Source organism: Pelophylax lessonae, assembly GCF_965119305.1.
Source record: "Pelophylax lessonae genome assembly, chromosome: 6".
NCBI classification, from domain to species: Eukaryota; Metazoa; Chordata; class Amphibia; order Anura; family Ranidae; genus Pelophylax; species Pelophylax lessonae.
In genome coordinates this window covers 71,641,879-71,659,553 of record NC_138773.1, presented here as the reverse complement: position 1 = coordinate 71,659,553, position 17,675 = coordinate 71,641,879, and the positions used below count along the sequence as shown (strand labels likewise).

Below are 17,675 nucleotides of genomic sequence, written 5' to 3'. Positions count from 1 at the left end.
GGATGAGGGTGTAGTGGGATCATTGTGGGGGTTAGGATAAAGGGGAAGTATTTATGGGGGTGAGGACATGGACAATTTGCCTGACAGGGGTAAGGGTAAAAGGAAATCACCTGGTGGGGGTGAGGAGCAGATGGGAGTAACAACAGTTGTTCCATCATCCCGTATCATCAGCTCATGGTGCACAGTGCGTTTCCTGGGGCTCCCTCCACTCCGATCTCGCTTCTCTCGTGCTGCCCGCAGCTTAGATATACTGAGCTTCAGATCCAGGGGCTCGTCCAGTGAGTGCATGGTCACCAGCTACACCCAGAGCACCCCCAGCTGTCCTTGGAGAGAAGAAGAGAATTAGAAACAGCACAGACAGCTTTACTCACATCAGACATCTGCAGAGCATTGCATCATTAACCTTTTCCTTTCCACATAGCTACAAAGCATCTCCCTGCAGTATCAAGTGCAGTCAGCCCAACAGGAAATCAAGGGTTAAAGATCCTTGTGTGGATCTGTCAGGAAAAGGGTGCTACTAAATGCCACGTGTGGTTTCCTGATGGATAAGGGGTGGGGGGTCTAGGATGCCCCCTCTTTTTGAAATGTGAGATGCCCCCCCCTCTCCTAAGGGAATCTGGAAAAGGGAGGGTCACCCAGTTAGTGCCATGTGGGGATAAAGGCGTGCCCCCCCCCCCCCCTGCGCCACCCCCATCCTGGGCATAGAGCCAGCCACAGCCAGACACTGAGGAATGTTAGAAGGCCTGGGAGCACTGTAGAGTGGAGAGAGAAAAACGGGAGGGTGGAGAGACATGCTGGAGGGGAGGGTGAGAGAGGACACAGAATGGAATGGGGGAAGGACACTGGACTGGAGGGGGAGACATACAAAGACGACTGAGAGGAGAAACAGTGGAAGGAGAGGAAAGGAGGGAAGAGGAAGGAGAGAAAGAGATGGCAATCCATGCAAACGCTAATTAGGTGGCAGGTTGCCAGAGGCTAGGGTAAGCACATGGAAGTGCATAGGAAGTGCATAGAGTAAAAAATAACATAATACCATCATAAAACAACACACTCCACCAAATAGATGAGTTAAAAAAAAAAGACATAACCATCTGTATTAGGAACAGCACTGCCTCCTTGAAACAAAAGGTGATCACATATCAGCACTTTTATTACAAAAAACAAAAATAAGAGGAGGGAAATACATTTAATTGCAGAAATGAAGGACAAGGTTTTAAAATTAGTAGCTGTTGAAATCACCAAACATAATCAGTTTTCACCTCTTTTCTTGAGAGATGCAGAACAATACAGGCCAGAATCTGGCCCCCTCCAATACATCATGGCACACCTTACATGCAGCACCTTACATTGCTGCACCCTGGGATCAGATTGTCATAACCTGGTTGTCACCTGATCAGAAATACTGTGCTGAGGAGGAAGAGTGGTCACACCACAAATTCTGATTACTGCATTTTTGTAAGGGGTTGTGGGTGGTAGGGTGGTGGTTGATTGTCCCGTCCTCCATGTCTCTCCCTCCTCGTAGGGCACCAAGCAGAGGTCACACGAGAGGCCTACCCAGTGTGGGTTCTTCGGGCTACGCTAGGCACCTTGAACAGGGTCACTCTTACTACACACGGGATACCTTTACTTTGTACCATTTTCATCAATGCCCTGGGGCAAGGCTGAGACTGCCATGGAGGAATACTCAACCTTAAGGCAGGCCTTTACTCTCAGAGATGAACATATACCGTGTACACTTGCACTGTAACTGTTCTCCAGTTAACTCTCAGGTCCCTGTGACAATGTACATCTTCCTAGTAACTTGCATTTAGAAGGGACGCGCTGAGCCTTGTCCACATCCACCTGTCCAGCGTTTTCCACTACCATTCCCCAGTAGCGGAGTGGGCCCCGTCATGCACCCTTCGTGGGCTCCACACGTGTACTTAACTCTTGAACTTCCGTCAGGATGGAGACCTCTGTGGCGCAAATCCACTCTCGCTGCTCTGAAGACAGACCGCTGGCAGAAAGACCGCTGACAATATCTCCCTCGTTGCTCCCCCTATAACAGGTAGGCGCTGTCGACAGGCTGCTGTAAAACTTCCGTTATCCTAGGTAACAACTTGTGTCTTTTTTTTTTTTTCAGAGAGAAAAACTTGTGCTTTTACACTGCTCTACTCCACGCCGATATCTTCCTACCCAAATGTTTTTAAGACCCACTCGGTAGACTATGTTGTGCTGCCAGTTACTTGCATTACACCCTTTTAAGCAACTTCAGACCAGGCAAGAACAACATTTCAAACGCTTCACTTAGAAAAGTGCAAAAGATAATTTCAGAGTCCAACATTCACAGACATAATTCTTCCCTAATTCCTTACTCTAACTCAGGCTGTGTGCTGCCCCGGCATACCTGCAAAGGTAGTATTCGTGCAGTACAAAGTCCATCAAAGGCATTCCTCCAGGGCTGGTGTCTTCGGGGCAAACCCCAGGTTCTGATAAATTTACATCCCAATGGTGATAACAAACATCCTTCTCCTCCTCGCAGGTGTCATTTGCTGTCTCTCTCCCTTACAGGCATTAGTCCTAACTCTCCACTAGGCCTTTGTCGGGAACATGTTTTTGGAGGTAACTCAAACCTGAACCGACCCTAGGTGGTTTTCTCAGGGGTTCCCTGTATTGGACAACTGTCCCATATTTATATCACAGGATATGTGGGCTAGACCCAGAGAAGAACCCGCCAAAAAGACCAAAGAACCGGGAAAGGCATTAACTCCTACCGTCCCGCACCTAACTGCCGATTACAACCTGCTTAAAATACCAAACATGTTATACTTACCTCCTCTGTGCAATGGTTTTGCACAGAGCAGCCCAGATCCTCCTTTTCTGGGGTCCCTGGATGGAGCTCCTGGCCCCTCCCTTCTGTTGAGTTCCCCCAAACCAAGCAGTTTGCTATGGGGGCACCTGAGCCGAACAGCAGCTTTGTGTATTTATTCAGACAGGGAGCTGCTATTCGGCCCCCACCCCCTCTCTCTCTCCGGATTGGCTGAGTTTGATTGACAGCATCGGGAGCCAATGGCGCCACTGCTGTGCCTAAGCCAATCAGGAGAGAAAGAGTCCCAGATGGCTGAGGCACTGGTCGACATCGCTGGACAGAGATGGGGATCAGGTAAGTATTAGGGGGCTGCTGCACACAGAAGGATTTTAGATAAAAATATCTTAGATATAGATAAAAAAAACCTTCTGACTTTACAACAGCTTTAATTAGTACTTTAAAACTTAACTGTACATTTGCGTTTTTTTTTACCAGATATGTGCAGTAATCCAGTGTGAAAGTTTACCTCTGTGCAGGAGCTTCTTGTAAAAAAGACCAGTCTTTCATCTTGTGCAGGGTGACTGGTCTGGTTTCCACCCCCTCTAGTAGTTTTCTGCAGGCAGCCTTTAGGGGGTGTAGCTTCTTGGCCCCGCCTACAGCTCTGCTTTCTGCACTGGCTATGTACAGCATAATGATGATAACAACACTACTTGTACAAGTATTATTTGGGTGGTATGGGACAGGAAGTCTTGGCTTAAACCCGCCCCAGCTACATACAGTTTATACCTCACATCCAGCGGCCTCACGTGTTAGTGAGGAACATAGTTAGTTTGGGCCAAGCTGGTAAGTGTAGCAAAAGCTGGAGTTCAGCTTTAATTACAGGAAGCTCCTCCACAGAGGTAAATTTTCACACTGGATCTCTGCATGGATCTGGAAGAAATACACAAAGCACACCAAAATTCATGAAACAATATACATGTTTCTTGTATTCAGATCAGCGGTTCTTAACCCCTGGACCATGGCCCACTGCCAGGCTGCAGCCTCTCTCCTGGACCTCCAGCCATTTGTAGATCCTATCAACCTCTTACAGTGCCATTAGGCCTATTAACACTGAGCCCCCACAGTGCTGCCCAATCTCCCATAGTGCCCCCCAATGCACCCATCACCCCTACAGGTCCTTCCTTTCCTCCCATAGTGCCCCTGCAATGTCCCCAGTCTCCTAAATATACCCCCAGTCCCCTCCAGGAAAACATCCCCCACAGTTGCCCCCTGCTCCCTATCGAACCCTCACAGGGCCACCAAGTCTACCCCACCCCCAGCAATGATACCCAGCCCCATCCAACGCCTTCCAAATTTTTAATACATATTTTGTATTCCCATACTTTTATTGTGTATACATTTATTTTGTGTGTTTCTGTTGGGGAGTGGAATTTGCCAGGCCCTGGCCTCAATAAGGTTGAAAACCCCTGATTTAGACATTGGCTTACATCGCAATTCATCTTTAACTATTAATCTAAATTATGTAATTAATACTCTAATTACCACTATTAACATCTGAATGTAGAGGGTTGCTGTATAAAGAATAAAGAAGCACCTGTTAAGATTTTTCAGTAGCACCCTTTTTTGTTTTTATTTGCTAGTCAGGATAGGATTGTATATACAGGATTGTATTTTTTAATCCCTTTTATTGGTTGAACTAGAACTAGATGGACTTGTGTCTTTTTCCAACCAGGCTATATAACTATATAAGATTACATTGTAGCTCACCAAAGACAGCAGAGAAAGTGTCAATGGGCTCAGAACAATGTCAATGTACATGTCCACATTGGCACTTTTCCACTGCAAGTACCGGCTCGGCTCTACTCGGCCCTGCTTGGCCCGGTTTGCTTTTCCACTGCTGGTACCGCATGGTACGGTGTTGGAACGGTTCGGTACAGTACGGTATGGTTTGCTTTAAAGTACCACTAAAGTAGTACTAAAGTTAAGTGGGTGGGATAACAATGGGGTGGGATTCTCTGACCAATCAGTGGCTAGTAGTGACTGCATGCAAAGGATTGTGGGATATGGTACCGGGTATGGTACCTCTTGGAACCACAATCGAGTAGGTACTGTTTTTGAGAGCCATGCAGTGGAAAAGCGCCGCCGTACCGTACCGAACCGTTCCTACACCTGCGATACCAGCAGTGAAAAAGCACAAAAGCGAGCCGAACCGTTCGGTTCCATGCAGTGGAAAAGCGCCAATATAGAGGCACTAATGCACCCTGGGGCCACTGGTAGACACAGAGTGACGGTGTGTATCCAGCTGTGAAATAGGAGGAGCGAGTGTAAGTAGTGCCAGGACTGATAAGGTAGAACTGGCAGGGGAGCAGGGAACACAGGAGCACAGAACGGCCAGGTGCATCAACATGCGCGGCTAGCGAAATGTGGACGATGGGTGTTTATTTTGAACTCAGTTGATCTGGACAATTGCAATCGAAAAATATGGGTCAAGAAAAGAGCAGTCAAGTTGAAAGGATAGAGATTGCAGACTGCCCATCTTCCTGCTTGCTTCTCACACCCCGATATGAACACATGAAGGTCTTTATACCTTCCATTATACCTAGCCTAAAGCTGGCCTAAATCTGAGGTCTGTAAAATTCACTGCAGTCAGAATCCACATAGATCTTCATATGTGGGGTGGTTGGCTATGCTTTCTGAAACCTTCGCTATGCAAATTTATCTTTTTCTGACTGTCTCCAATGTCCAATCAGATCTCAATCCATTCAATCCAATCTCCAATCAGATTCCAGCTTTGATGTTTTTTGTGAGAAGTTTGTGATGAGCATCTAAAGCTGGCTATAGATGGATCGAAATTCAGACAGTTCAACAGGGACCCACCGAATTTAGATCCATGTGTGGTTACCCCTGCTCAGCAGAAGTCAGTCTAACGGGGTCGTTGGAAATTTTTTCTTGACCAGCGGCTACAGCTAATGATCAGTCTATTCTGATGGTGGAAAGTTCCTGCTGGTTTCTAAGGGCTGCAGTTTGGGCCATCTTGTTATGTTTGTCCAAACTTTTCTGTCCTGATGCCTTTGCTAGTGATTTTTTTTTTCTATTGACCACATCTCATTTGGCCCTGCATGACTCGATACCTTCAAGTCACATAGGACAGTGACTCAGAATAGGTGCATATGACCTCTAGTATTTCAGTTGTCATCGCTGTCTATATAGTGCTTCTGGAAAGTATTCACAGCGCTTCACTTTTTCCACATTTTAATGTTAGAGCCTTGTTCCAAAATGGACATTCATTAATTTCTTTGAAATTCTACAAACAATACCCAATATTGTCAACGTGAAAGAAGTTTGTTTGAAATCTATGCAAATTTATTAAAAATTACAAACGAAAAAAATCACACGTAGACAAATATTCACAGCCTTTGCTGAAGCACCTTTGGCACCAATTACACCCTCAAATCTTTTTGAGTATGATGCTACAAGCTTGGCACACCTATTCTTGGGCAGTTTCTCCCATTCTTCCTTGCAGGACCTTCCAAGCTCCATCAGGTTAGATGGGGAGCATCGGTACACAGCCATTTTCAGATCTTTCCAAAGATGTTCAATCTGTTCAAGTTTTGTCTCTGGCTGGACCACTCAAAGACATTCACAGAGTTGTCCCGTAGCCACTCCTTTGATATCTTAGCTGTGTTCTTAGGGTCGTTGTCCTGTTGGAAGATCAACCTTTGCCCCAGTCTGAGGTCCAGAGCGCTCTGGAGCAGGTTTTCATCAAGGATGTCTCTGTACATTGCTGCATTCATCTTTCCCTCAATACTGACTAGACCCCAGGCCCTGCCGCTTAAAAACATCCCCAAAGCATGATGCTGCCACCCCCATGCTTTACTGTAGTAATAGTATTGGCCAGGTCATGAGCGATGCCTGGTTTCCTCCAGACGTGACGCTTGCCATTAAGGCCAAAGAGTTCAATCTTTGTTTCATTAGACCAGAGAATATTGTTTCTCATGGTCTGAGTCCTTCAGGTGCCTTTTGGCAAACTAGAAGGGCTGTCATGTGCCTCTTACTGAGATGTGGCTTCCATCTGGTCACTCTACCATACAGGTCTGATAGGTGGAGTGCTGCGGAGATGGTTGTTCTTCTGGAAGGTTCTCCTCTCTCCACAAAGAAAGGCTGGAGCTCTGTCAGAGTGACCATAGGATTCTTGGTCACCTTTCTGACTAAGACCCTTCTCCCCTGATTGTTTAGTTTGGCCAGGTGACCCACTCTAGGAAGACTCCTGGTGGTTCCAAACTTCTTCCATTTATGGATGATTGAGGCCAATGTGCTCAGGGGAAATTTCAATGCTGCAGTAATTATTCCCAGATTTGTGCCTTGATACAATCCTTTCTTGGAGGTCTACAGACAATTCCTTGGACTTTATGGCTTGGTTTGTGCTCTGACATGCATTGCTAAATGCGGGACCATTATATAGACAGGTGTGTGCCTTTCCAAATAATATCCAATCAACTGAATTTACCATAGGTGGACTCCAATCAAGTTGTAGAAACAGCTCAAGGATGACCAGTGGAAATGGAATGCACCTGAGCTCAATTTTGAGTGTCATGGCAAAGGCTGTGAATATTTATGTACATGGGATTTTTTCGATTTTTATTTTTAATTAATTTGCAAAGATTTCAAACAAACTTCTTTCACATTGCCATTATGGGGAATTATTTGTAAAATTTTGAGGAAAATAATGAATTTAATCCATTTTTGAATAAGGCTGTAACATAACAAAATGTGGAAAAAGTGAAGCGCTATGAATACTTTCCAGTTGAACTCTATAACTAAATTCCAGCCAAAACTAAGTTTTAAATAGACTGGGGAAGGGTTAGACCTTTTGGAGGGGGATCCAATAAAGCAGTTACAACACTTTTCTAGTGAAATGACCCCCTTAAAATGGACTGCACCTAATTCAGAAAAGCCTAGTGACAGTTTTGGTAGAAGATCCAACATGTGCCCCAGATTCAGGTACTGTAGTTCTTATTTCTGCCGCTGTAGGAATCTGTTGCTATGCTTGCGATAGATTCAAAAAGAATGGAGGCCAGTTTGCACAAAGGCAAATTGGCGGTAAATAGGAACAAAGTTGACATAGAGAGAGTTGGACATTCCGTACTGGGAAGCTTTCATAAATGTGACAGCTTTCCACACAGGACTAGTAGTTGCTAAGACGTCAGCAGCCTTTGGCTTCCTAGTGACCAATTATTCATACCTGACCCTATTTAGCCACGGGATGCTTGCTGATGCCATTACCCAAATATGGCAATGGCTCTATTGGTATTAAAAAAGGAACCTCCTGGCTGACAATTGAATGAAGCCACCGGTGCGTCATTGCTTGCTATATGGTGCTGTTGGCTGCATAGCTGGTGACTTCTCAGGATCCAATGATGCTGTACTACTGGGGATGAACATGCATTGAGGACAGTATTGTCTGGATATGGACACGTCAACCTCAGTGCCGGCCCTCACCATGCCTCCAATAAATTCACATAGCTGTCTCTGATAGGTGCATGAGTTTGTTGCAGGCACCGACATTTAACCACTTAAGCCCTGGAAGATTTTACCCCCTTCCTGACCAGGGCCTATTTTGCGATTCGGCACTGCGTGACTTTAACGGACAATTGCGTGGTCGTGCGAAGCTGTACCTAAACAAATTTTTTCCCACAAACAGAGCTTTCTTTTGGTGGTATTTGATCACCTGTGCGATTTTTTGATCATGCGCTATAAACAAAAAATAGCATAAATTTTGCAAAAATAACAATATTTTTCACATTTTTTTATATGAAATTCCCCCCAAAAAAATGTAAAAATCAAAATTTTTTAACATTTTCGGCCAATTTGTTTTATGCTACATATGTTTGGTAAAAAAAAAATATCGCAAAAAGCGTATTTTGATTGGTTTGCGCAAAAGTTATCGCGTTTACTAACAAAGGGAAAGATTTTTGTCATTTTTGTTGTTTTTTTTTAACGCGTAATGGCGGCGATCTGCGATTTTTTTTGCGGTACTGCGACATTTCGGCGGACAGATCGGACCCTTGACTGACATTTTTGACACTTTTGGGGATACCAGTGACATTACTACAGTAATCAGTGCTATACATATGCACTGTTACTGTAAAATTACACTGGCAGTGAAGGGGTTACCTTTTTTGTGAAAGGGAGGGGCTATGTGTGTCCCTAGGGGCGTGATTCTAACTGTGATTGGCTGTGGCTTGAGGTGTAGGAACAGTGATCAACGGTCCTACATAGTAGAACCGTATGATCACTATTTCTACACAGGGGAGAATGACAGGCGGCTTGTTTACATTAGCCGCCTGCCTTTCTCCCTCTCCACCGACGATCGTGAGTGACCGGCGGCGCGCGCTCGCTCCTGAGACCCTCACAGGCTAGCGACGTAGCACTACGTCGCTCTGCCTGTGAGGGGCTGACCGCCGCAGTAAATAGTCGTGAGGCGGTCGGCAAGCGGTTAACATACTGAGGCACAACAGAATTCAAAAAATTGTTGTAGACACTATTTAAAGTTGAGGAGATTTTTCCTCACTTTCTGTCCAGGTGACCAGTGTCCTACTCTGACACACATGGGGGGAGGGGGATGGTTACTAAATCTGGAGCGTGTAAAATCTGATGCAGCTCTATACAGAAGCCAATCAGCTTCCAGATTTTATTGTCAAAGCATTGTTGCACAAGCTGAAGTTAGAAGCTGACATGCTACCTTGCACAGCTGCACCAGATTCTGAGTTCTCCAGATTATTAGGTAATCTCCCCTATGGTGTCATCAGGACAGTAAGGGGGGAATTTACTAAAACTGGTGCACCCATATTTGGGTGCAGCCGTGCATGGTAGCCAATCAGCTTCTAATTCAGCTTGTTCAAATAAGCTTTGACAATAAAACCTGGAAGCTGGTTGGTTTCTCTGCAGTGCTGCACCAGATTTGACACTCTCCAGTTTTAGTAAATAACCCGCCAAGTGAGAAGAGATCTCCCCAGTTGGGACACAGACAGTAATAAACACATGAGAAATATTCTAACCCTAAAAAAAAACTTTTGGCTATCTTGCTGAACAGAATAAAGAAGCTTCTTATGACAGACAACATAATGTTTCAAAGCTAGAATCATTGATGATCATTTTGAAATAAAAAATAGCTTATCCCTATGTACACAGGGGAGCTCAGGGTCTATTCTGGCAACCGCGGAGCAATGCCTGATGCCAAAGGCTGGTAAAGCCAAATCATGGCTCAGTATACTCTGTTGGTCAGCACATGTCCACACTTGCTGTACGATGCACCGTCGCAGAGATTACAGCCTCTCACAAAGCTGGAGTTAATTTGGATCATCCCGCCAAAATTTCAGAGGAATGCAGGGCCGATGTCACAAGGGCTCATACTTCTACATGCAGACGTTGTGTGTACACACCCAAACATTGGCCACATAAGCATCAATTTTACAACAGTTTTTAGGTTCAATCAGAATTTTCCGCAGTATCTGGAAGCATTTTCTTTCTATGGTGCCACACATACCGTAGTTTCTTTTGTCATTTTTTTTAAACTAGCAAAATATTGATTGCAGCAAAATTCCTTACTTTTATTATGTTCTAAATAGACAAACAAAATGTTTACTTAACCCCACAATATACATGCCCATCATAAACAGCCAAAAAATGCCCAAGCTGTAGAATTATTTATACACATTTATTATAAAAACGCAACACTTTTGTTTTTGCCCCCATTTTTAATGAGCTGAACTCAAAGATCTAAGACCCCTTTCACACGGAGCGGACCGTATTGCGATCCGCTCCGGCACTTTTTTTTTTTTTTACGGACACGGATGACAAAAAACGGAACAGAGCTGAAAGGACGCTAATCGGATGTCAGGGGATGGTCATCCGCTGACATCCGCAATCACATTGACATGCATTATGTCCGTATATCATCCGCAAAAAAATGGGATGATATACGGAAATGCGGAACGCCCGTGTGAAAGAGGCCTAAGACTTTTTTCTATGTACAAAAAAGCCTATTTCTCTCAAATATTGTTCACAAATCTGTCTAAATCTGTGTTAGTGAGCACTTCTCCTTTGCCAAGATAATCCATCCACCTCACAGATGTGGCATATCAAGATGCTGATTAGACAGCATGATTATTGCACAGGTGTGCCTTAGGCTGGCCACAATAAAAGGCCACTCTAAAATGTGCAGTTTCATCACACAGCACAATGCCACAGATGTCGCAAGTTTTGAGGGAGCGTGCAGTTGGCATGCTGACTGCAGGAATGTCCACCAGAGCTGTTGCCTGTTAATTTAATGTTCAGTTCTCTACCATAAGCCGTCTCCAAAGGCGTTTTAGAGAATTTGGCAGTACATCAAACCGGCCTCACAACTGCGGACCATGTGTAACCACACCAGCCCAGGACCTCCACATCCAGCATCTTCACCTCCAAGATTGTCTGAGACCAGCCACCCGGACAGCTGCTGCAACAATCGCTCTCCACATCCAGCATCTTCACCTCCAAGATAGTCTGAGATCAGTCACCCAGACGGCTGCTGCAACAATCGCTTTGCATAACCAAAGAATTTCTGCACAAACTGTCAGAAACCGTCTCAGGGAAGCTCATCTGTGTGCTTGTCGTCCTCATTGGGGTCTCAACCTGACTGCAGTTCGCCGTCGTAACCGAATTGAGTGGGAAAATGCTCACATTCGATGGCCTCTGGCACTTTGGAGAGGTGTTCTCCTCATGGATGAATCTCGGTTTTCACTGTACAGGTCAGATGGCAGACAGCATGTATGGTGTCATGTGGGTGAGCGGTTTGCTGATGTCAACGTTGCGGATCGAGTGGCCCATGGTGGCGGTGGGGTTATGGTATGGGCAGGCTTATGTTATGCACAATGAACACAGGTGCATTTTATTTATGGCATTTTGAATGCACAGAGATACCGTGACGAGATCCAGAGGCCCATTGTTGTGCCATTCATCCACGACCATCACCTCATGTTGCAGCATGATAATGTACGGCCCCATGTTGCAAGGATTTGTACACAATTCCTGGAAGCTGAAAACATCCCAGTTCTTGCATGGCCAGCATACTCACCGGACATGTCAACCATTCAGCATGTTTGGGATGCTCTGGATCGGCATATACATCAGCGTGTTCCAGGTCCTGCCAATATCCAGCAACTTTGCACAGCCATTGAAGAGGAGTGGACCCAACATTCCACAATCAACAACCTGATCAACTCTATGCAAATGAGATGTGTTGCACTGCGTGAGGCAAATGGTGGTCACACCAGATACTGACTGGTTTTCTGACCCCCCCGGACCCTCCTAATACAGTAAAACGGCACATTTTAGAGTGGCCTTTATTGTGGCCAGTCTAGGGTACACCTGTGCAATAATCATGCTTTCTAATCAGCATCTTAATATACCACACCTGTGAGGTGGATGGATTATCTCGGCAAAGGAGAAGTGCTCACTAACATGGATTTAGACAGCTTTGTGAAAAATATTTGAGAGAAATAAGCTTTTGTGTACAACGAAAAAGTCTTAGATCTTTGAGTTCAGCTCATGAAAAATGGGGGCAAAAACAAAAGTGTTGGGTTTATAATTTTGTTCACTGTAATTGCACAAATAAAAAACCCCTGGAATTTCTTATTGTTATATAATTGGGGACCAAAACTTTGGCCTCACCCCTTAAAGAAGGCAACCTCGATAGGCAGCATCTCCCACCATCATCTTCTTCCTCCACCTTCCCTTCATTCCCCGTTTTTCTTCATCTCCACCATCATCTTCTTCCTCCACCTTCCCTTCATTCCCCGTTTTTCTTCATCTCCACCATCATCTTCTTCCTCCACCTTCCCTTCATTCCCTGTTTTTCTTCATCTCCACCATCATCTTCTTCCTCCACCTTCCCTTCATTCCCCATTTTTCTTCATCTCCACGATCATCTTCTTCCTCCACCTTCCCTTCATTCCCCGTTTTTCTTCATCTCCACCATCATCTTCTTCCTCCACCTTCCCTTCATTCCCCGTTTTTCTTCATCTCCACCATCATCTTCTTCCTCCACCTTCCCTTCATTCCCCGTTTTTCTTCATCTCCACCATCATCTTCTTCCTCCACCTTCCCTTCATTCCCTGTTTTTCTTCATCTCCACCATCATCTTCTTCCTCCACCTTCCCTTCATTCCCCATTTTTCTTCATCTCCACCATCATCTTCTTCCTCCACCTTCCCTTCATTCCCTGTTTTTCTTCATCTCCACCATCATCTTCTTCCTCCACCTTCCCTTCATTCCCCATTTTTCTTCATCTCCACCATCATCTTCTTCCTCCACCTTCCCTTCATTCCCCATTTTTCTTCATCTCCACCATCATCTTCTTCCTCCACCTTCCCTTCATTCCCCATTTTTCTTCATCTCCACCATCATCTTCTTCCTCCACCTTCCCTTCATTCCCCGTTTTTTCTCCATGTCCTTTTTCATGTTCTGCTCCCTCTTTATTATTCCATTTCTCTATTCTTCTTTCTTTACCCTCAGCTTATCACTCTTTATAGCTGAACACTGGGCGTCCAGTTTCGAAATCCCCTGTTGTTCCTCAATCTGAAACCCTCAAAGTGGAATCTGAATTTGTGTTATCCTCAAACCATTTTGCAAAACCCTTAAAAATTTGGCGTACCATGTGCCATGAACAGATGTGTCATGCTCTAAACTCAGTTACTGTATTCTGCTGATATTTCCCATCTCTGTAACCTGTTGATGCTCCTCCTATACCTGTATTTTATTTATATATAAAAAAAAAAACTAGAGATTTTTTAGATCTGTTGGAAACAACTGAATTTCCATGGCTGAAAGACGAGTTGATATTATAACTGAGATGAAAATCAAGCAAGAAAAAAAAAACATACTTTGGCTGTGAAGAAGTTAAAAGTTCTCCCAAAAAAAAGAAAAAACACATTTTCTACTGGTTACAGACCAAATCCTAGCGAGTTTAAACATGCCTGCTACATCCATTGAAGAATGTCCCCCCTCCTTTTCCCAGATGCAGTGCAACCACAGCAGACCTGGACCAGCTATGCAGAGACCTGTAGACAAATCTCTGGTGATACCTGCGTGTGCCTGTGCATGTCACCCCATGTATACACATCTGACGATCCCTCACATTTCCCCCTGGAAGTGGAATTTCACTGGAAAGCAGCTGAGTTTTTATTAAAGTAAACTTGAAAGGGCCCTAGCTCGACTCCTGACAACCACATTATTATCCATAGGCTATAGCATTTACTTAAAGAACTATTTGTATCCAACTGGACCACACAACATAATCCATTTTAATAAAAAAAAACGAAACACCAAAGTGTACCAAAAATGTGCATGTGAACACACAGAATAAGGCCCCTTTCACACAGGCGGACCGTTCAGATCCGCCTGTCCATTTTTTTGGCGGATCTGAACGGTCCCCCCCCATGCATCCCTATGGGGCATCGGATGTCAGCGGAGACATGTCCACTGACATCCGATCCGTCAAATCTGGACGGATGGAAACCCTATTTTCCATCCGTCCAGCGGATCGGAACGGATGGGATCGGATGAGAACGGACCGACGGTCCGTTCCCATCCGATTCCCCCATAGAGATATATGGGGAACTGACAGCTGTGTCTCCGCACGCAGTGCAGAGAACAGCTGTCACCCTCCTGCTCAGCGAGGGATCGGCGGATCGATCACCGCTGGGATAAACGTCCAACAGACGGATAGTGTGAAAGAGCCCTAAAAGTACACCAGGGTGTGTCATATGGTCCCTTTCCAAAGAGGTTCTTTCCTGACCCCCTGGGGTGCAAGACACTCAGGACCACCTAGCAAAAAGGCCCTGCTTCTCTTCATCAGCTGAAGCTCACTAATGAGTATTAAGCAGGGGGGGGGGGGGGTTTCTCCTGAAGAGGGACCACCTCAAGGCAGGGGAGGAAGGAACCTGATGACCTCACACCCTCGCTCTAAACTTCAGAGTACGCCTGATCTTGATTGAAAGATGACACAAAAATAAGTGCAGTGACATACAAAGTAAGAAAAAAACAAAAAAATTATGCCATTGTGCAAGAGCTAGGCCATACGGCCTGGTACCAAAAATATCACAGTCTCAGCCTAAAGGCCTTGTTCAGAAAAAAACACAGATAGTGTCATGGTAAAGTGTAATTTCACACAGTGGGTCCCTTATAGTGCTACTGGGAGTGGTGTCCCAGGAGGCACTTGACACCATGGGCCCTCTGCCTTCCCAGCCCTCAGCTAGCACAGCTCAAATCAAGAGGCACTGGGTGCCTCAGAATTCTCCCCACTCAGGAAGTATTGCCAATCCCCACATTACCCAGTGGGCACCTAATTCAGGTTCCTTCTCATGAGGAATATCCCTCAGGGCCCCCCATCATACCAGCAGTAATATTATAGAGCAGGGTTTTTCAAACAGGGTTTTATGGAACCCTAGAATTCCTCCATAGGTTGCTAAGGGTTCCTTGAGCAATGAGCAATTTCTAGCTCTCTGATAAGTTCCCACTGACACCATTGATCTTTTTAGCTTTCTGTAAAGGGGTAATTCTTCCCAATAACCACAAGCAGTGGTGTATTTTGGTTTTGTGCTGCCCTAGGCAAGACTAAAATTGGGCGTCCTCCCCATGTAAATTTTCCCCACTCCTTTTTTAATGGATGTGTCTTCCTCCAAAATTGAAGGACTACAAGTCCCAGCATGAACCCCTGAGATCTCACAAGAGGGGGGTGAGAGGGGGTGGGAGAGAGAGGGGGGTGGGTGAGGGAGGATGAAAGAGAGATAGAGAGGGGTTGGGTGAGGGAGGGAGAGAGAGAGAGAGAGAGAGAGAGGGGTTGGGTGAGGGAGGGAAAGAGAGAGGGGGTGAGAGAGGGGGGATGATAGAGAGAGAGAGGGGGGGATCGAAGAGAGAGAGAGTGGGGGGATGAGCAAGAGAGAGAGAGAGGGGGATGAGCGAGAGAGGGGGGATGAGCAAGAGAGAGAGAGAGGGGGGATGAGAGAGAGAGAGAGAGCAAGAGAGAGTGGGGATGAGCGAGAGAGTGAGAGGGGGGGGTGAGAGAGGGGGATGAGAGATGGAGATGAGAGAGAGAGAGGGGGATGATAGAGAGAGAGGGGGTGAGAAAGAGAGAGAGGTGAGAGGGAGGGATTGAGAGAGGAGGGGTGAGAGAGTGAGAAAGGGGGGTGAGTGAGAGAGAGAGAGGGGGGTGAGAGAGGGGATTCTAGCAACCAGTGGCCAATAGAGTCTCAGGTGGTGGGGGGTGGCTTTTTTGCTGCCCCCCTGCAAAGTGCTGCCCTAGGCCTGGGCCTTGTTGGCCTAGGCCAAAATACAGCACTGACCACAAGTGTAAGGATAATTCTTCCCACTGATCATCACACTACTGCAAGGGTCTTCAAACTATGGCCCTCCAGCTATTCAGGAACTACAATTCCCATCATGCCTAGTCATGTCTGTGTATGTCAGAGTTTTACAATGCCTCATGGGACGTGTAGTTCCATAACAGCTGGAGGGCCGTAGTTTGAGGATCCCTGCACTACTGTATCATGAGTTGTAGATATTGTAATTTTTAGCAGGGTTTCCTTAGAAAGTTTTTCCAAGGGTTCTTCTGTGTTGAAAATGTTGAGAAAGGCTGCTATAGAGCCAGTCATCCCCGCCAGAAGGCCAGAACGACGGTGGAGACACCCTATTGTACACTGATAGGAAAATATTCTAAACTTGATCTTAGCCAAGAGGCTGTGCAACGACACTAATACTGTATATAAAGCCCAAACTTTTGTCCATTTTGGATACAGGAGAGAAGGGGAAAAAAACTGCCAGTTTTTTGCTGTCACCTGTTTGGGAGATTTTTATTTCTATGTCCTGGAAACACAACACGAAGTAAAAGGAAATCTCCCTAAAATGAGAGGAATTGTAACCAGAACAGGTGTCCCCATTCCTTAACCTCTTGTTCTATGACAACTGTAAGCATCTAAGCAATATTTTACACATGTAATTATTATATACGTTAATCCTTTGTCTACCAAGGTATGCTATAAATATCCTGATATTCAAGGGGTTAAAGCAAGCTTCCTTTCCATGACAGTGCTATTGATTTATAGCCTCCTGAAGACTTTTACAGGACCTAAAAGGTGCACACAGCATTAGCTGAGGGGATCCTGTACAGGGGTGACAGTTTCCTGGGAACTGGGACGCAGATGTCAGTAAGTATGCATGTATACATATGCATGCTAGCACCAATTTTACAGAGGAGCCAAATAACCTACCAGCATGTCTTTTTGAGTTAGAAAAACCACACAAGCATGGGGAGAACATGCAAACTTCAAGCATTTATTGTCTTGGCCAGGAATCTAACCAAGGAACCCAATGCTGCAAGGCAGAGGTGTAAACATATAGAGATGGTGAATCTTTTCACACACAACTGTAGGAGAAGTGCTCTGACACAATCTATAGCAAGTTAGGTTGCCCTGATACCACTATAGTGTACTTCTACTAGTGCAAATACTCCAATGCTTAATTCAATACCTCCAGGCTCCAGCAGCGTCACACAAAGAGACGTTGCGAGAGGGAGTTGGAGGCATCACGCGCTCATTCCCAGAGGTCAGTGGGTGGAAAAGACTTGTTAGTTCTTACACCCCATCAGTGCACTTCAGTGCCCCCTCATCAATGCCCATAAGTGCCGCCTATCAGTGCCCATCAGTGCCACCTATCAGTGCCGCCCATTAGTGCCCATCAGTGCCACCTCTCAGTGCTCATCAGTGCTGCATGTCAGTGCCACCTATCAATGCTGCATATTAGTGCCACCCCATCAGTGCCACCTCATTAGTGCCCTTCAGTGCCGCCTCATC

The 17,675-nt window shown here is 45.5% G+C and overlaps 1 protein-coding gene across 2 annotated transcripts in view; it reads right to left on the bottom strand.

The window, feature by feature from the left end:
* Nucleotides 1-17,675, bottom strand: part of GLIS2 (GLIS family zinc finger 2) — a 104,395-nt gene that overhangs the window by 46,854 nt on the left and 39,866 nt on the right. Inside the window, exon 2 of one of the 2 annotated variants that reach the window (XM_082262257.1) lies at nt 111-318. In XM_082262257.1, coding sequence (XP_082118383.1) covers nt 111-288 — 178 coding nt within the window. In that variant the 5' untranslated portion in view covers nt 289-318. Of the gene's footprint in view, nt 1-110; nt 324-17,675 lie in introns of both variants that reach the window. The other variant, XM_082262258.1, reaches the window with a different exon arrangement.